The sequence below is a fragment of the Haliaeetus albicilla genome, chromosome 2 (assembly GCF_947461875.1).
Source record: "Haliaeetus albicilla chromosome 2, bHalAlb1.1, whole genome shotgun sequence".
Lineage (NCBI taxonomy): Eukaryota > Metazoa > Chordata > Aves > Accipitriformes > Accipitridae > Haliaeetus > Haliaeetus albicilla.
In genome coordinates, this window is record NC_091484.1 from 58,552,761 (window position 1) to 58,573,079 (window position 20,319).

Genomic DNA, 20,319 nt, shown 5'->3' on the forward strand with positions numbered 1-20,319 from the left:
TGATGGTGATGTTTTGTTTGTTTGGTAAAAAGTAGTCCTTTTTGTTACTTATTTGGAGAAAAGGGCTTTATCATCATCCCACAAATTTTTAAACTTGTTCTACTGAGAACTACATGAATTCTCAAAGTTAATTTTTATATCAATTTCAGCTTCAAATTTTAATCTTCAGTTTTAAAATATGATTTATCTGTTTCACTTTTCAGGGTTTTTTTTTAACCAAATAAGCATTAGGAAATGTTGATGCCAGCCAACAATCTTTTTCAATAGGCTTTGTTCTGAAAAAAATAATTCTTACAAATGCTAAACTTTCACAAAAGGCTGAGAAAGACTGCACCTGTGTTCATTGGGTTTCAGAACTAATTGCAAAGCATCTTCATTCAGCAGGGCCTTTCTTTAGTTAATGGGCACTGGGGACATTCCCATGATCTTCCAGTGGAATCTGAATTAAATGAACATTCAGGCAGAGGCAAATCTACTTCAACCATACAGTTGGTAGGTTACCAATATGATGTACTTCCCTGATTTTATATCCTTCTTTCTCTGTTCCTCAAAAAAATGAACCAAATTAATGTAATAAATCAGTATTATTTTTCAATCTTTATTGATTTGTCCTTTATTACATGACATGATTGTCAGGAATCTCTGTATTTTTAAGTTTATAATGAGCTTTTACAGAGATTTCAAAAACAGATTTTTACAATAACTTTTCTTAAGTGTGTATCAGATTGGTATAACAGTATACTTCCTGTACCACCTTTTGTTGATAAAATTCTTGAAGATTTTCCTCCTCCCTTCTTTTTAAAAATTTATCCTATATGAGGGTAGACTGTCCCATGGGAAAAACTTCAGGATGTTCTGCAGTGAGAGTTAAGTGCATAATTAGTGAACAGATGAAATCTTGGACTGTTCTTGGGTATTTTTCTACAGATTTGAAGAGTAACATAAACAAGCTGGATATCTGGGAATGGTGCTTACCTATAAGAAGTTACATCATTTTCTGTTGGTCTGTGGAGGGTATCCAGACAGATATATCTTTGCAAACTAAATTGACTCATACCTTTTAACCTGTTTTCTCTTTTTCCAACAAATCTCTTCAGTTTATATGTAGTATCTAGATACATAGGTTCCTGGTTATTTAAATCAGAATCTCCAGAGATCTTCTGTAATGCGAACTCCATTTTACTAAAGCAGTTGTGATGGGTAAGAGCCTCATGAGCCACTGCTAATCTCTCAAACACACTTGGGAAACTCTCAATTAAATGCAGAGCAAACAGACAGATGAAGAATGTTTACTAATTTGTGAGCCACGTCATAGCTTCCTGTTTATGATAATGAACGACCCTGTCATTCCTCACAGCTGCAAGATCCCCCTAAAGTTACGTATAGAACACATGCACTAGCCTGGCTTAGCTAGTTTGTACAAGAGCAGCCAATTTTTCAGAATCATGTGAGTAATAGTAAGACAAACACTGGTTGACTAAGAAAAGCTTATAAATCCTTCAGGTCACTGATTAGTCTTGCAGTTTTGACTCAGAGTTCAAAGGAGTGGCATGTGAATAAATATTATAAGAGAAGTGGAACAATTACTGGAATTCATATGATTGGCTGCAATCATGGGAATTAAAGGCTTTTATTTTTCCTTTAAAATGTAGAATTCAAAACCAAACCCTTTCCCTTCCCTCCTCATGCTTCTACAGCACATATCCCACATCACAACCAAGCTAATACCAGCCAAGAAACATATCCTGTTTTGCAGCCAGTACACATCTCTGCTATAGTTTTTGGAGTGGTGGCTGCTGTCCCTGACAAAGCACTCTTTTGTGCTGCTGTTGACTCTTCACTGGCTGCCATAATACCTTTGATACGCTTTTGGGGCTGAAAAAAGAAAAGATAGTCATTATAAATTCAGTTTTTCTAGTTTCAAAGAAACAAGGTTTTTTGGCTTATCTCACCCTTGCACGAATTTCTAATAATTTCTCTAGTCAGAAAGAAAAGCCCCAGAGAGGTAGGGGGAGAGAGAGATTCCTCATATTCTCCCTTCTCTTCCCACAGTTGCAGCTTCTGTTAATTAAACATTAGGGCTGACACATCAAATTAACTCTCTAGGATAAGGACAAAGATACTGTCTCTTTCTTCAGTTGAAATAAGGGTAAATTTCACTCATTGCAGTGGAGTGTACTCATGTGCTGCTATGCCCAGCCAGTGATGCCTGATGCCAAGACAAAGCCCTAACTAAAGGCCAAGGGGCAAGGCACTGGATGGAGCCTGTACCACCCTGAAGAAAAAAACCCTATATTTTGAAAGGCTGTGAAACCTACCTATGACCATCTTTTTTAGTCTTGTGTTTTCACAGAGTAACTGTGAAGAACATGAACTCCAAAGAGACTCTGGTGTCTACCCATTTTTCCTTGGAAATCCTACAGACACCCTATCCAGCAGGAAACTACAATCATCCGGTCATAGCAAAATCAAAAGATACAATTTGAATTATCATGTTCTTTTTAGTTCTGCATTTGGCTCAGCTTTTTGTGTATTCAAGCAGAAACATTATGTTCTTGGGTTATAACAGTGCTTATGAATGTCTTTCTTCCTACCTGAATTAGACTGTAACCTTTTCTGCGCAAGGGAGATTTCTTTTTTTGTGTTTCTGCAGTACCAATCACACTGCCAGTGCTCAATATATGATTCTAATGATATCTATGCAAATAACAGCGATTATCTTTAATTCAAAAAGCTTGAACTTATTTTCCTGTATTTATAGCAACAGCTGGAAGAGCCCTTTAACACTGATCTATTATCTTTGCTTTTAACTAGAGAAGCCCAGAAGATTCTGAGCCTGCTGAAGTTCCTCCAGAGAGTAAGGCAATCAGCAAAAAAAGTTAGTATCAATAAAAAGACTAGACAAGTAACAGGAAAAGCCTTCAGACCTAAGATGGAATTGAAAGTGTGAAGCTGGCTTGGCTCTGCGTTTGCTATGTGCTACATCACCACATCTGATGGTGCTTGGCTACATAATTTAATCTCTGCTTAAAGACCTTTTCAGCTGCCAACCCTGTAATTGTGAAGTTCATTAATCTTATACTGTCCATGTTTAGTGTTTGTTTACTCACTGTTGCAAACCATTTTTCTAAAGCCTTTGCTTAAAGGGAAATATTCAAAATTTAACACAAAACAGATTTTTATAATTGTAAACTTTGCTTGGGCTTTTATTTCTGGAGGTAGTGAAATGGTTGTTTTGTTGGCTCACTATACTAATATAATTCTGCTTCCTTCTGCTCTTACGTAGTAAAGCAATAACCTCTGTAAATCAGTAATGATTTATTACATGTATGGAATTATGGGCTTTCAGTTTTAGGATAATAATCTGTTTTCTTCAGAGAGCTTCAGAGTAACTCCTATCTTCTCTGTTTTGTTGCTGCTTACTCCAAAAAATGGGAACATAGAGCATAAACCAAACTCTGCCTTTGACTGTACTTGTGTGACCTTTGTGAATTTAGTAGAGTTGTAGTTATTCAACTGAGAGAATAACATTTGAATTGAAATCTGTTTATTTACTATCATCAACTCCCCTTTATTTTGTGATCTCAGATCTCAGGTCATCAGTTTGATTCATTTAACAATGTCATTATCTTCTTCTAGGTTTTTAATATTCTTCTCTGTTCTTGTGGACTTAATTTCCATTTCTGAGGCATTTGAAATCTGGATTTCCATTTCTTCAGTCTCACGCATCCAGCAGTACACAATCCAGTGCCAGTTTCAGTGTGACTATCTAGTCCATCTCTAGGTGTTTCCATTCTGTTCAATCATCGCTACCTGCTAAGCACAAACAAATTTCTAGTGATGTCAATGTTATTTGTTACAAATAACTAAATTTGGTGTAGAACTAAATTTGGGAGAGTTTCTCAGTAATGTTCTTTGTTTGGTTCCATTTTTTCCTCATACCTCAGTTTTACCTCTATATTAGAAATCAGTAAGGGAAGCCATAGTAGGGAAGGGGGGTTGTTTTGTTTTAGGGTGTTTTTGAGAATACATATTTTCAAAAGTTTCTGTTGTTAGAGTTCTTATGAATAGCTAGATGCATAAACATACCTGGGTACCTTGATGCTGGGCTAAACTTCTAGGTGTTTTTTTTCCCAAAATGGAATGGAATCTGCAGCTCTAAGACAGAAGCCTGACATCTCCAGAAATGCCACACTTCACTGTAAATGCATGTCAAGTAGGTCTGCGAGAGGAGTCAGTCACCTTAGATAGATAGCCAATGAGTAACTCAGAAAGCAAGAAGCTACTGGAATAAAAAGATGTCTCACAGGTCTTCTCCTCATTTATCCACACTTATTCTATCAATATCTGAACAGATCAAACAGTAGCATTTTATATTTGGTATACTCAGTGAGACTTTACATTAACTAGAAATATTTTTGCTGTATGAGTAATGAAAACATTGGGGAAAAGTTCTATTTATGGATAAATGTTTGCTTTAAACTCTTATTCAAAGCTTAAAAAGTGTAATCTATGATCAGAGTCCTGCACCCATTAACTTTATGAAAATTATGGTGTAGAATCCCCTATTTAAGCAGAGAAAATTATCAAAAGCAAATGTAGGATTGTTTAAGAAGAGGCTTTGTAGAAAGGTAGGGTAATAAGTTAATAGTTACTATTGCAGCAATATAATGCAGTGAGATAGTTGCTAGTAACAAAGTTGCTTTAAAATAGGCTGAAAATAAATTAAGATAAAGATTCAGATTTGTTTATATATGCATCTTCTTAGCTTTCAGTCAAATAAGTTCACAAAGCTTACATTTGCAATTGCTCCATAATGTTAACCTGATCCCTGTTATAGACAGCACGCTGGAGTGAGTTCCAGTAACCATGGTATATCTTTTTCAACAATCAGATACTTGAATAAAACAGACTAATAGTATCTCAGGGCAGGCCATGATTTCGTCCTCACCAGTGCTTATTACAAATCACAAACTTAATGTAATGCAGCAATCTATTATTTCTATGTAATTCATGCTCTGCACTATTGATTATAAACTGCCCATAGTGTTTAGAAAGAACTGTGCAAACTGGGGACATCCACGTCTGGCTCTGTAAGCTGGCAGGAAAATCTAACAAGCCTGCCAATTTTTCTGAACCCGCAGAGCTCCCAGGCAACTAGGGAGGATTTTCTGAATACAGTTGTTAGGCTTTTATGTGCTGTGTGTTTTTTTTTATAATAGTCTGAAGACTGCAGTTCTAGCCAGTTTCTCTAAGAAAAACATCTCCCCCATCACTATAAAATGGTCATCTCTGGAAAAACATTACTGAAGTGAAACCTTGTAATAACTATATTCAGACAGTTCTGTGCAGCTCCATGTTAGCTCCTTAGACGTCATATTATGTCTATGTGGGGCCAAAAAAGTCAGGAAAATACCTGATGTTTAGGGCCCAAATCATGACCCTGCTTCTTCAGGATAAAAGCAACCCTTTGCAAAGTGTTCTGTCCATATTGTGTAGAGGGAAGATGGATGAATTTCCTGAAAGGCATTAGAATGTCCTGTTTGTAAGATTGTGGATAAAATGGATGGAACAAAGTACAGCATAGGGGAGCCAATTATATATTGCTAAGCCTAGACATTGAGCCTATGTATCTATGAAGAATTAAAATCCCTCTCCATGAATCCATTCAGCATGCTGCATGGCTGTCTGGGTTACAGGCTGGATGGAGAGACTGGCCCTAGTTCCCTAGCTTGATTTCAGTACTTTTATAACTAGTAGCACTTTTCCTCTCATGTCAGAGGCCTGATCATGAACATTCAATGTACTGTTCCACACTAAAGCAAGGTCACAGAACAATATGGGAAAGAAAAATAGCCATCTGCATCCATGAGTGATGCTGCAGACAGGGGTACTATGAGCATAACAGCCATTAATTGATTGGAACAAAAGTTGGAAATGAGCATGCTGTAATGCTGTACTAATAATGATATTCTGGGGCTTGTTGCCTTTCATCTCTGTCTTTCACTGTAATGCAATCTCATAAAAAACAGACACTGAAAATATTACTCAGTAGCAACATGCTTTACAGTATTACAGTGATCAGCTGCATGAGACCAAGTATTCATCTTCATTATAGCTGTGCAATTCCATGAAAAACTCCCACCTTTTAAGGAAAAAAAACCATTTAGAATGCAAGAAAACTTGTGTGAATTTCAGTGACCAAGGAAAGATTAATGGAAACCTTTAGGACACATCATGAGTCTGGAGTCAAACTGAAGTCTAAGATTTTGTCTAGTAGTTGACCCAGTAAAAATAAAGAAGCTACTTCCTGGTATTTCCATCTCTGATTTATTCTACAACGTACTTTTTCATTTCAAGTGTATTGAAAGAAGTATAATAACAAGAACAAAACAGATAAACACTGTTGTCCTCTGATTATTATGACTTTTCATAATGGTGTATGTGAAAAACCCCAAATAATTTGTAACATAGCAAAAATAACAGCATCTGGTTTTGTTAAAACTTCCAGGCTTTTTTGTTATTTGCTTGTTTGTTTGTTTTTTCCTAGGTAAGAAAATTAGCTTGTTAGCAATAATGGTTCTGGTGGGTGACAGTCTTCACAATTTTGCTGATGGCTTGGTAATAGGAGCAGCATTCTCATCCTCAACAGAAACAGGTGTGACAACGACTATTGCTATTTTATGCCATGAAATTCCTCATGAAATGGGTAAGAAATATATATGTGTGTATTTTTCCTGATTGGCTTTGTAGTTCCAGGTTTCCCAAAGAATTCTTTCCTGTATGGCATTAGTGGAAATTCTTCTTGCTTATAGCATCATGAACTATAACATTAATGTGTGAGATGGATATATAAAGAGGCTGTTTTCTTCTCTTTCCCCTTCACAAAAAGGAGAGGAGGCTTCTGCCCTCATTATTGGATGCCATCCCATCTCACTTTCTCCAGATATAAATACTGTCAGGTCACGAGTTATTCTCATGTGTACAGACACAAAAAAATAGTAAGCTGTGAGCAGGAGCCATGTGTGCACAATGGGCATGCCTGACACAACGGGCTATCCAAGAGTTTTAATATGCAGCAGAGCCATTTAACAATGTATTCCTCATGCCACCCTCATTCCTGCTGCTGATCAAGAATAACAAGATAATAAAAGAAGATATATGACCCATTTTACTAGTGGACAGGACAGGAATATCATTCTATTGAACATTGCCCTCAATTATCTCCTTGTGGTAAATCTTTCAGTGTGGTCTAAGTTGTTCCTGACATTGTGCTGATGAACATATATAAGTTGGCAAGTTTGAGATGAGAACTGCAGATTCTCATTTCTGTTCTTAAATGACTGAAGATTTCATGTGCTGTAGAAAACTTCCCTAAACAAAAAGGTGGGATGGGGAATTGCTGTGAAACTGGTAACTCTTGTTTGTATAGCAAAGAAATTACTAAAATACTGAACCGTTAACTCCAAAGACAGACCTTGTTAATTCTAGGGAAGTAGTGCCCCAGTGTCAAAGTGGCATTTCTGTGCTCACAGAGAAGAATTTTTAAAATCTTTTACTTTGGACCTGTTGTGAAAGTGTTTATTTTAGAAGAAAAATCTGTGATGGGATTCTGATGTACAATTTACTGAAGTTAATTAGGTCTGAAATCTGTGGAATTAAACTCAAACTGGAATCAGACTGGCATAGGTTTTTCTGACTTGCAGCACCTGTAAAACACTCAAAGACCATGCTGCAAATATACTCACATGGTTTGAACTGGCAAGTTCCCAGTTGAGAAAGATTTAGAAACTGTGGGAAAGCATGTGACTTCACTTTTGCGTGTATCCAAGTTGGAAATGTCACAGAACATCGAGAACTAACAGAAGGCCACTCCTGTATACTGTATGCTATCTTTAGGAACAGCTAAACAAATACAAGTCAATATGGGCTTTTTGTTTTTGTTTTTTTTCACAGATGATGGGTTTATAACTAATTCTACAGAAATCTAAGGACAGTCCACCATCATTCACTGTCTTTGTGCATATCTTAATTATTTTCTTTCATGTGTTATTACCGAGAGTCTTACAAATATATTTATCAGCTAAGTAATAAGTTTTCTGTCTTTTTCTCTATGCAGGAGATTTTGCTGTGCTGCTAAGTACAGGACTCCCCACGAAGATTGCAATTTTGATGAATTTTATAAGTGCACTAACAGCATTCTTAGGACTTTATATTGGCCTTTCTGTATCAACTGACCCATGCATTCAAAACTGGATTTTTACTGTTACAGCTGGAATGTTCTTGTATTTATCTTTAGCAGAAATGGTGAGAACTTCAGTCTATTGTTATATTTTCCTTTTAACACAGCCACATCACAGATGAATGTCAAACAAATGCAGGTGAACGAACTTGGAAGGAAAAACAGTTCATAGGCTTCTTGGGAAGAGCATGTTGTCTTCCCTGTGTGTGGACAGTGCTTAGAACTATAGTCTGTTTTTGTTTCGTGTCACCCTCATGCCAGGTGTAATTAGCAATACAAAGGTGAAATAAAGGCCATTAAGAAGGTAATATATGAGAAAGGCATAAAGGACTTTTAAAGGGGGAGAGGTAAACAATATCTTTTTTAGGCCTGATAGAGTTACTTAGTACAACATAAAAAAACATTTGAACCTGCAGGGGTTTTTAAAATCTTGAAGAAGTTGGTTACTTTTTTCTTTTTCCTGCCCTTTTCTTTATATATTTTTCATCCATTGTTTCAACATGAATTTGCTGTTTCTGAACTAAAATGCAAGATGCTTATCCTGTGCTCTTTCTGGCCAGCCTTTCTATCTCAGAGAGGTTTGGATGAGCTCCTAAGCAATTAAAAACCCATCAGATTGCCTCAACTTTTTTTGTATTTGCCTGACATTTTTCACACTCCCAGTTCCATAGCAATGATCTGACTATAGAAAAACAAAGTGTGAAGATATACGGTAGGAGGAAGGTCTAAGGACTGTGGAAGAATGTGGTGGAATCATAACTCATGCAAGATGCCTCAGGCCACATAATTTATTGAAGAGATGGCTAACTGTTACACTTGTAACAATGCAGAACTTAATTACCTTGCTAGCTTTGTCACATGGCTCTTCAACCAACGTGTTACTGTAAAGTTGCTTGCAAGCTTCTGAACAAAGATGGAATATTTTGAGTGGTTAGATCAAGAGGGGGGAAAAAAGAGGTCTGTCTCTTCACAAATTATTACTGTGTTTTTCCCAAGCCTGTCTGTCTCGCTGTTGTGTTCAGTACCACCCCCCACCTCATGCCTGAGATATCATTTACCAGGTTCAAGCATAATACCTTAAATCTGATATGCCATGCCACTATTATAACCTATATAAAAATCTACTTGTAATAATTGACCTTAGAACTTGGGTGTATTTTAGTCTATTTTTGCTACTGTAACAAAAGTAAAGTGAATATAAAGTGCTTCTAAGAGCTTATGAGGGAACTGCCTGAGGATTGTGGGTGTGTCAACAGTCCTGGCTGAGGTGGTAAATAACAGACAAGAACACTGTGTACCAAGTTGCATCTTGTTCTGACACAGAGAAATTTGGAAGTGAGGCTGCCTACCTACTCAATAGACATGGTTTTATTAATGTGGCTAGGAATGATTTAGGCATATTTTTCCTTCAGTGTAGGATTGCCATCCATCAGGGATCCACAAGCTTCTAGAACAACACCATGTTTTTCCCTGAGTCTTCAAAGCAATGTGCCAGCTGTAAATCCCAATGGATGACATAATTCCAGGCAGAGACAGGGACATGTTTTCCCTTGTCCTCAGCTTGTCACCATAATCTTGTTCTTGATGTGAAAAGGAGAAAGAAGGGAGAGAGAGGGAAGGATCTTATTTCTCTCACCTCCCTTCTATTAATAAGATTCCAATCCTATTGCCTTTCTCTGCATTTTGTCAAAAGAACTGCCATTGGGTTGCTCACCTATGTTCATCTGAAGTGCAAGTGTTGAATATCACGGGGATTATTTTATTTAAAAATATATTCCTGTAGCACTGCAGGAATCTATAGATCTGAAGAGTTTCATATGTTTGTATAGTACCTCTCAAAAGAAAATCAGCCATGCTTTATGTATTTTTCAACTTTCTGCACAGAAATAACATCTATTCTCTGCTGCTTTCTCATCTACAAACAGCAGTCATCAGTGTTCCTGCCAATGGTGTACAAATACTTAATGATTTACAAAGCTTAACTAGAATTTTCAGTATTTGTTTTATGGGCTTTCACATATTCATGTGCTTGTCAGAGGAGCAGTTAAGTAAGAGAGCAGCAGGTAAATAAAACTGAACAGCCTCACTGGTTTCTCCACTGAGGAACGCTGAGAGGTGTGAGGTGGAGGTTCATTGACAGGACAGCACTGCGAGACTGCCGCCGCAGTCAAGGTTACACAGAACTACTTCTGTGGCTAATTAAAGATTATTCATTTCTACAAATGGCATTCTAGCTCCACTAACAAGCAGGGTAGACTAATCATTTTAGACATTTGAGGAAAAGGACAAAAGATAAACTTATTTAAATCTTTCATCATTTTTCACCAAGGAATTCTGCAAAACTTCATCTTCCCAGTAATTGGGGAAGGTGGAAGGGAGGAGTATTTTGTCTTGCAAATGTGTATGCAGAGGTGTAATATTGCAACGTAAATTGTTTGTTGCTTCAAGATATGCATGTGAATAAACACCTGTAATATTGTGGGTTTAGTTTTTGTTTAACCAAAATTAAATCCCCTGAAAAACAGCTTCTTATGAGTAGTATAGTGAGATTTTTTGTCCTTGATATCTGTTTAGACGTCATAAGTATAATCATAACTTTGCACTATTTCCAAAGATCTTTTAATTAACACACCTTTTCTTTAACATACCTTTAACCTGAATTGAAACTTGAGACACCAATATATGGAATGGAACAGAATAACTAACTCCTAATGAATTGTTTCTTTGACAAAATATGTCCCCTTTTCCTCTTGCGAAACAAACCTGAAAATCTTGTATCAACCTCTTAAATGAGTATCTATGAAGTAATCATTATGGATAAATGTTTATGAAATCACATGCATTGTATTAAACCCCAAGCACTGGGATGTAATTTCTGAGTGATTGTACAGATCATATTGGTTTATATGGTTCCTGACCAGAAAGACTTACTGTCTAATTTGAAAGGAGGGAGACAGAAGGAAGAAAGACAATAAAGATGTCAAGAAGCAGGAGCTAACTGACCACGCCCTGAGGCAACTAACTGACATTTTCTCTGACTAACCTTAAAAATATTTTTGATTTTGGAGTTAAAGGAGTATTTTTAAAGTGACTTATCAGGCCGTTACAGCACAGCAGTGATGTCATATATGCCCCAGCTTGGTAGAACTCTTGTTTAGCCAGCACATGGTTGAGAGACCCTCATGCCTTCTTTCAGCATGCTGCTTCCTAATTCTTCATATCTTCTGTATGCTGATGATAACATGAGCTGGAGTGGGAATAGAGTAGTCCCTTGATAAACAGTAACTCTTTTGCCTCCAACAGACTTCAAGAATTAGTAAGTGTGATGGCATCCAACAGCTTGGATACGGTCCTATCTTCCCTTAATTTGTGAAGTGGTTTGCATCTGCCAGTTGAATAGGCTTATGCTTTCTAAACAATAAGCTTTTCTCTGCTGTACCACACACATTTGTGTTCAGAGAGAGTCGGGGAACCATAGCTGATACTGTGTCAGCAATCAGCCTTTATTTTCAGACATAAGCAGGGATGTCACATTAGGTAAGGCTATAGAAATGGTCTGTGCACTTGATAACATTCACATAGGTTAGGTGGAGGGAGGAGAGATCTGCATTGGACATAGGAAGGATACTACCTGCTCAGAATTCCTTTTTTAAAACTTTCTTAGGAACCTACTGTGGATGTGTGTAACTCATAAATTGGCACTGACAGCAATAAGAGGAAAAACTAGTTTTTGCAGTGGGAAGGGAAAAAGGTTCCTATTTAGAGAACTTGTTCACCCAGGCATTGGTGAAGAGGACAAAATAGACTGATTATAAGGATAAATAAGAAAGGCCAAAGGTCTAGGCTGGAACCCTGAATTCAAGCCTAGGTCTTAACTAACAGGTTTTACTTAGATACACAACAAAAAACACATGCTCCAAACACATACAAGCTGTCAGTTCCGATTTTGATTTATGTCAGAACTTTGAGGTGTTTACATTTGCTTTAAATTAAAAGTTGCTGATGATCCTTAAATACAAATTAAATATAACTACATGAGTTTCTAAGATGCGGATTTGTACGTAATTGAAACCACTGCCTAGTTGTTACAGAGACCCAGGATGTTTGGGTTTACCTGTTATTTTTATGCAAATCTTTAAAGTGGAGGCAGATTTTTCACTATAGTTTTGTTTTGGGCCCATGCCAACTTCCAGAGAAAGAAGAGTGCAGGAGAAGCAGACCCAGAGACCCCCCCTCTGACAGAGGGAAGGACAAGCATAGCAAATAGGTGTAAACATACCCTGTTAGCCTCCGTGGTCAGCACCACTCCACTGTCTCCCAGTGGCTGATGCTGTTACAGCTCCTGTGAAGAGGCTATAAAGAGCAGAGGAATTAAGTAGCTTCATTCAAGCACAGGCTGTGAATGGAGCAGGAAGGGATGATGGGAGAGTGCCAGGACCACTTGCTCTTGTTTTGAAGTTCACAACAAATAGACAAAAAAAACCCAACCAAAACCAAAGGTCGATACAAGGCCATTGCTCTATATTTATTTCCAAAGTTGATGTGAAAGTATCAGCAGTCATTGGTGTCTCCCCTGGTGTCTATAACACGTAAAGCATAAATACTAAGAGAGTCGGAGCCTGAGACCTCATTTCCACAGGCTCTGTTGAGGCATACTGTTTGTTTAAAACTTTGATAAAAGAGACCATGTAGGGTGGAAGGTCAACGTTAAGGAGCTTTTAATATGATTATAAACAGCTGCTGCTCCTTTACTTGATTGAAAACTCACAGAGAAAAATATTGGACGAAATTTTTTCAAGCATATTCAAAAAATCCTGTTTTCTATTTGTATGTTTACTAAAGCCCAAGTAAATAGGAGTGTTGCCAGTGATTTCAGTAAGAGCAGGATTGACCCTATATATAGTACTGAAACAAAAAAACTCAAACTAGTTTATTCCCACAAAAGGGAATCACTAATTTTACTAAACAAGCATTTCCTTGCAGACAGCTGTATAAAATTACTAAAAACTATTGAGAAGTTAATAAATTCTGGAATCTCATTTATAATTCTTGTTGGTACTAGTAAAAGAACCAAAAAGGGTAGAATTTGATTAATTTGAATATTTCACTGTCAAGATCAGTGTTGTTACAATGTACAGAACATGCTACAGATTAATAGCTATATTCAGAAACTCAGTATTTTGAAAGTTTTTTTTAATGAAGTTTGCCTTGTTTTCCCATAAGACTTTTTTTCCCAGAGATGAATATATCTGGCTCTCATTCTGGTGTCTTATTCTTTTTTTAGCTTCCTGAAATGACTCATATTCAGACACGGCGACCCTGGTTGATGTTTCTCCTACAGAACCTTGGATTACTATTAGGCTGGCTTTGCCTCTTACTTTTGGCTATATATGAACAGAAAATTAAAATTTAAGTTTTCTGTTGGAAATCTTGAAGTACCACTTATGACAGTGGATAGCATTATTCACAATTTTGTCATGTCTGATATAGTGATATATAAATTAAGTTGCTGGGATTTTTATATCTGAACAGTAGATAACTATTTCACTTTATTAACTTATTGTTCAGATTTTGTAATTTTTTTTGTAAACATGAATGTTTAGAATTATGTTTTATTTGTTACTGAGTTTACCAGATCCCATGCTCAAACTCACAGGAGCTTTTGATTAGTTTTTACTGAGACTGTTCTAGTTGAATGCTCTAAGTGATCTCTGCCAGTCTGATTGAAGAAAAGAATAAAACACTTTTATATGCAATAATTAAAGTGGACTAACCATAGCTGAATAATTTGAAGCAGAAATGTTTTTTGCCTCTTAGTACAAAGAATAAATGTATTTCTATAAAACTAAAAAATATAGCAAAACTAAACTGTTAAATGGCATACAGCAATCTCATAATATCTGCACTATCTATCTACTTTGTCAACATAAAGATCCTCAGTAGTCGTATCTTACTGGTACCACTGTGGTATACACTGGTATAGGTAAAAAATGACAAGTGTAAATGTTGAAGCTTATGACCTAGAAGTCTGAGAATGCCCTTTTCCGACTGTGATGTAGTTTCTCGTACGTGTGATGGACTCTGTGACAGTTAAGCATTGGACCATAGTAACTGCCAGAGTTACTGCCTTCTGCATTATCCCACCTCTGATGGTTGCTCATAGCAAATGCTTGTGAAGGATTATAAGAAATATGTTTAAAGTGGTTTCCCTGATATCCCTTCCAGGCTCCTCAAATCAAGGGATTCCTTGAGCCAGATGTTGCTTCTGAGCCATCATGTTTAATAAACACCAATAGCGCCTTCCCATCAGCAATTAGCTTATTCATACATATGTGATGTCCACAGTGGAAAGAGCTTTTTCAGTTGTCTAAAGCGCATGTAGCACGTAGAGCCTCACAGCAACTCCTTCTATCCTGAGTGATTTTTGTGTAATTAGTCCTCTTGATTTCAAAGAAATTCTGCATAAGCTGAGATGACTCATTTAATTTAGTATTGCAGGATCAAGCCTGAAACAAATGTACAAATTCTGCCCTGATTCTGAGGTGCTGAGCAACTTCCAGGAGGTACTGAGCAACACTCAGCTTTGCGATTTCTGCTACTTATGCTATCAATTTTTGGTGTAAGGACTCCCCCCCTACCTAATTTATGCTTTTTATGAGAATTGAGATGCATTCTTTCTCCCTCCTCTGATAAACTGTGGAAATAGGGAGAGCAAGTTACAGAACAAACATATATTCTTTATGCAGAAAGTGAATGTTTTCTTTTCCTTGTCTTAACTCAAGCTTGAAATATGGCTACATTATGACATGATATGACTGTCTCACAATGTGTCCTGTGTTTATTTGACAGCTCCTAGTGAAGGTACAATTATTCTCTTATTACAAAGGGGAGCAGCATCTACTGTCCTGGAGTAGACTGTCAGAACTCTCAGTTTTCAAAGCCTTCACAGGCACCATACTACCTTATCAACAAAATGTAAAGTGAAAATAATTCTGAATTTCGTTGTTTATAACAGCACAGATTCATGGGCTTGTGAACCCCTAGACATCCACAGACTTACCCTTGGGAAAAACACTTAAAGATCATTTTAAAGGTAGATATGCGCTCATTTTCAGTGCCTGTTAGTTATGAGAATCTGTAGCAAATAGCCCAATGCACATCTAAATGTACCTTCAGCCATTTACATACCTTCAAAAACCTTGTCCCAAACAATTTATCGAAGGTCACATAGGAAGTCTCTACCTGACTAGGGAAATGAACTGAGCTGTTTTAAGCCCCAAAGTAAAATCCTCGATTGTTTTATTTAGGTGTGCAAATATTATGACTGCTTTTTCTGTTGATTTAACTTTGAAAGATGAGCTGAGAAGCCATGACTGATGCTTCTCTTTTCAAAGTTTACATTTTTCAGGAGTTTGTACTTGCTTTTAGTAAGGTAAGATTTTTTAAAAGTGGTTTCCCAGTATTTCATCTGTTTGTATTGGCACAGAGTCACTCCATGACCTTCAGCTGTGACAGTCAATTCAAGCAATAGCAGGACACCACTGGACGTAAGCAAAATCTATTCTTGTATCAGATGGTACAAATGAATATTGGAAACATTTGTTATTTCAAAGGAAGAGCTAACATAGTTTGAATGTTTATGTACGCATAATGTTCACTACCACAGAAAACAAGATTACCAATATGATCATGTTTTGGCAATGTTATTGTATGCTGAAGTATTTTGCTACTATTTATTAATGTGTCTGAAAGAGGGCAAGTAATTTCTGGCAGTGTGTTACATTAAAGTTGCATATGAGCATAGGTTCACATCCTGACATGATCTGTGAACATATTGTATCTGCATCTGTTCAGAAAATGCCATCTTTTGGCTATATATATTTATCAGGTTTCTTCATCACGTTTAACAGCCAATTATATTTATACAGCTTCCACCGCAGGCACAAATGTGTTGATCAGAATGCCAGTTAGTCCTTATTTCTGCCACAGAGCTCATGTGCTTTTGTGGTATTTGTCAGCAAGTGAGCAGTTCAGTCACCATTTTGCCTTGGTGTCAAGTCTGAACACCTGAAGGCTCGTTACCGTACAGAAGTTTGAATTCCTATGGCACTTGTGAGTGCCTCTGCTGTAATTCTCTTGACATTAGTGTCTTTAAAAAGATACTGAAGGTGGAGTATTACCACACATAAAACAAGACTAGAGTGTGTATTAGGAACAATGCATCATACAGAGGACTGGAAACTGTTCCTATAAGTCACGGAATTAGAAAAGTACATCAGTTTAAACACAGAGAGATCAGCCTACAGGATTCATCTATTTTGTCAATGTTCTTTGAGAATCCCAAGAAAAAGGGTAGAAGAATATGGTATTGTGTCCTTACAAAGGAGAAGGTGGTGCACAATGCATTCTTATGGTGCATTCTCTTTTGTTTGTTTTAAATTCTGTAGAGTTTATTCATACAGATTCAAACAAGACTCTATTTAAAGCCGCATTTCTTTGTGTTCCTCTAAACCTAACAGACAGAGAGCGTAATATGCCAATATTTTCATTGAGTCAAATCCTGACTGAGGACTGCAGAACCTCATCACTTGCAACCCTTAAATCATGACTAGGTATCTCTCTAAGAGGTATGCAATTACTCAAACAGATGTTATGTGCTTGATGGAGAGATTACTTGGTGAGGTTTTACAGCCTGTCAGGCAGTTCTGACTAGATAATCATAATGTTCCTTTGAAACCCTTAAATATATGAATCTATAGATACAGGAATTTTTCTGGAAGAAGCTGGTTAGTATTTCTCTCTTTCATCTATTCTTAGTTTTCAGGCACTCTCAAGATGAAAAAGATAGAAAATATCTTGCTTTTCAACACAGAAAATGAGAGAGAAAAGGAAAGGTTGAAAGAATTTGTTTGCTACAGTATTTTTTCCTAGAAGTTAAATGGCAGAGGGCCTCATAAAAAATACTTCCAATTCCAAACTACCAGGGCTCCTAAGCATAAGAGAGCTGACCTCTTTTCTGTATATGTTACACGTTACCCAGTGACTCCTAAGATAAATAGTACCTTCTTTGCAGCCAGCTATGCTAATGCCCTTAGAAGTTTCTGGAGCTCATCTGCATGTTTTAAATACTGCCATCTATTCCTTCACTGTATTTTATGCTTTAGGCATGAATATGGCATTTCTCCAGAAACAAAAAAAAATACCCTTTTCATATAAGAAAACATGGTTACTTTTGATATGTGTATTTGGATTGTTTTTCTTTCACTTTGCCATGGCCTTTGAGAAAGCATATTATCATTGTAACAGTTTTTAGCCTGCAGCTAGAAACCAAAACCAGGTTTATATCAAAGGAAGGATTCGGGCTGATAATTTTATAAGGGCATACTGTATCAATGTTGTTAGGTTTTCTTGCTTTACTGTTAACCTTTTGTCAAGTCTTCCTCTCATCTTAAAAATAAGCTGCCTTCTACTGTGAGTGTAGCTGTAGGAATGGGACTACAGAAAACACAAGCAGTAGTTACACAATGGCTTTAATCAAAACAAAAAGTCCTGCAATTTATTTTACTAGACCCACCTTCATTCCCTTCTCCCCAAAAGAACAAAAAATCCACATGTGGAGCTGTTGCTCTCGGTCACGTAGGGGAATGTAAGCAGTGCCTTCTTCCTTTTATGTCTCCGATAACAGGACCGAGCACAATGGGAGACCCTGCGTAGACGTCTGGTTGCATTGAAGTCACTGCCAAGCTCCCATGGCGGCAGCACAGAACAGCGTCGTGGTGCAGGGGGTGCAGGAATCGCAGAGGGCTGGTGCTGCTTCCTTTCGCAGAGATGAGAGGAGGCAGGGCAGGCAGGGCTGCTCCAGAAGGGCGTACTTCAGTGCAGCGCTTCGACAGTTGTAGCAGAAGGATCAAAGGTTTTATAGTTGTCTCTGTGTCATCCTGCAGGAGCTCACTTCAGGGCGAATTTTCAGACGGTTCACGTTGTCTTGGCTTTGGATGTGAAGGATATCACGAAAACAATCTGTCTGATAACCCTGTGAGTGTGGGCTCCTGCAGGGCAACAATCCACAGGACCCCAGCAGTCAGGGTGACCCAAGGGAATGCCACTTCTGGGCAGAGGAACCTCCCACGATGCTCTCATAAATAAAGGTCAAGGCCCGTAGCCATGACCAGGGTGGTCCACCTCCACATTATAGCCACAGGGTACCTAAACCGAGCATGATGTGGCAGTCCCTCCTCCCCAGGGTCTCAGCTCTGACATTGCCAGAGAGCATTAAACACAGGATTGCTTACCTGGCGACCTAAATCTGCCTAGCAACCATTTACATATTGGCCCAAGATAATGCTGACCAACCACTAATCCAGTGCTATAGATGTGTCTATATGTGACGTCATTTTGTCCGACTGCAGTTGGCTGGGGAACCCTCCCTCATCCTTTTCCCAGGGGCCAGCAGAAACTAACTTGACCTATGCCAGAGAGATGACAAGAGATATGCATAGGGGAATAGTCTATTCACTATTCTATAGTTCCCTCCATAATTTCCTTCAGGTGATGGGTAAAGAGATATTGGTCCTACCAGTTCTCCCTAATTATGAGCAAGTTAGCCCTGCCTTTAGGGAATCTGAAAGAAGCTGAACCCCAGGCTTTCATGAGTACAGTAGAGAAAGAGGCAGAGTGGATTGGAAATAAGCCTTTCAGGTTACTAAATTGCCCTTTTTTTTTTGCTAATTCTCTATTACGCTGGTTACTTCCCTAGTCAATTATTATGACACATTCCAGTCCTGATTTAAGACCGCGCCAAATTCTGCTGTCTCTCCGTGGACTCTCATACTGCAGGGAAAGCACCAGGACAACATCTGCACAGGTCTGTTGGGTAGCTGCCCAGGCTGTCCTCGCCAGGGTACATGGTGGGCGAGCAGCAGCCATATCTCAGGTCTGACAGTTGTTTCAGAGTATTCCAGGTGTCCCTGTCATTTCGTACCAGGTACGGCATCCACCAGCACACGACCTCACATGAAAACTTTTTGGCTTTTCTCGCAAGGATTTTTAGCGTTTGTCCTGCTACCTGCTTGTCTGTGCTATGCAAATATCATAACCCATATGGTATGGGCTCTTGCCTGTTCTCCTCCACCATCCATACTGATGGTTTTGGAGCAATGTGTTGCAACTTTTTGTGACTTCTGATGTTCAGAAAGGGCAACAGAGCATTGGAAATTTCACTGAGAACCACACAGAAGGAGATAGTATTACCTACACTGTGGTACCAGCAATTTGACTCTTCTTATTTAAGAGACACTGCTATGAGTACTGAACACAAACACAAGTAAGTCATTCATTCTTTCGTATTTCATGCTGAAATGTGTTGGTGTTGTCTTGCTGGTCTTGGGTGGTTTTACCACTAGCAACTGGTAGCATGTCCTATTTCAGGACTTCAAAACCATCTTCATATTCCTGTGCAAAGGTTTAGTATGAGCTCCGGAGCAAGAGTACACCTACTTTATGGCTGCCATCTCAATCCAGAAGTGGGTGGGTATTGCACATCTAAGTATATAAGCAGAAGTCATGTATGTACATGGTACAGCAGCTCAGTAGCAAGTAGCTGTAATTATCAGCAAGTTTAGAAAGGTGTAAGTGGACAATATACATCTGGTGGTTTAGTGTGCCCAGGAGAGCATAGCAGCATTCAGAAGATGTGACATCCACAACTGAGCTATAGCCATGAATGCAATTCTTTTCCCAGGTACTATCCACGTGAGGAGTCCCATGAGTATTAGAATCATTCCGTCCTACTCCAGGACTTCACTGATGATAATTTGTTTGTGCACTTTGCACAAGGTTTCGGAGGAAAAGATGCAATGGAGAATAAGGCCTCTTCTGTAATTTGGTAAAGAAATGAATACAAGTGGCAGTGCACTAAATTGCATAGTAATTCATCATCCTGCACAAATGCAAAGCATCTCCCTTTTCACTTTGAGACAAACAGGACAAAACAGGTACATAACAGAAAAGCGAGAACAAGGAAGTGTTCAGGAGAAAGTTCTTGTAGAAGACTGTGTAAGTGCCAAAACACACAACAA

General features: G+C 38.0%; 1 protein-coding gene across 3 annotated transcripts in view; it reads left to right on the forward strand.

The window, feature by feature from the left end:
* Window positions 1-16,072, forward strand: part of SLC39A12 (solute carrier family 39 member 12) — a 36,855-nt gene extending 20,783 nt beyond the window's left edge. Inside the window, exons 9-13 of one of the 3 annotated variants that reach the window (XM_069776345.1) lie at window positions 382-492; window positions 2,815-2,878; window positions 6,551-6,709; window positions 8,120-8,307; window positions 13,527-16,072. In XM_069776345.1, the coding sequence (XP_069632446.1) occupies window positions 382-492; window positions 2,815-2,878; window positions 6,551-6,709; window positions 8,120-8,307; window positions 13,527-13,655 (651 nt within the window). In that variant the 3' untranslated portion in view covers window positions 13,656-16,072. The remainder of the gene's footprint in view (window positions 1-381; window positions 493-2,814; window positions 2,879-6,550; window positions 6,710-8,119; window positions 8,308-13,526) is intronic. The other 2 variants (XM_069776352.1, XM_009930198.2) reach the window with 2 other exon arrangements.
* Window positions 16,073-20,319: the final 4,247 nt, after the last annotated feature.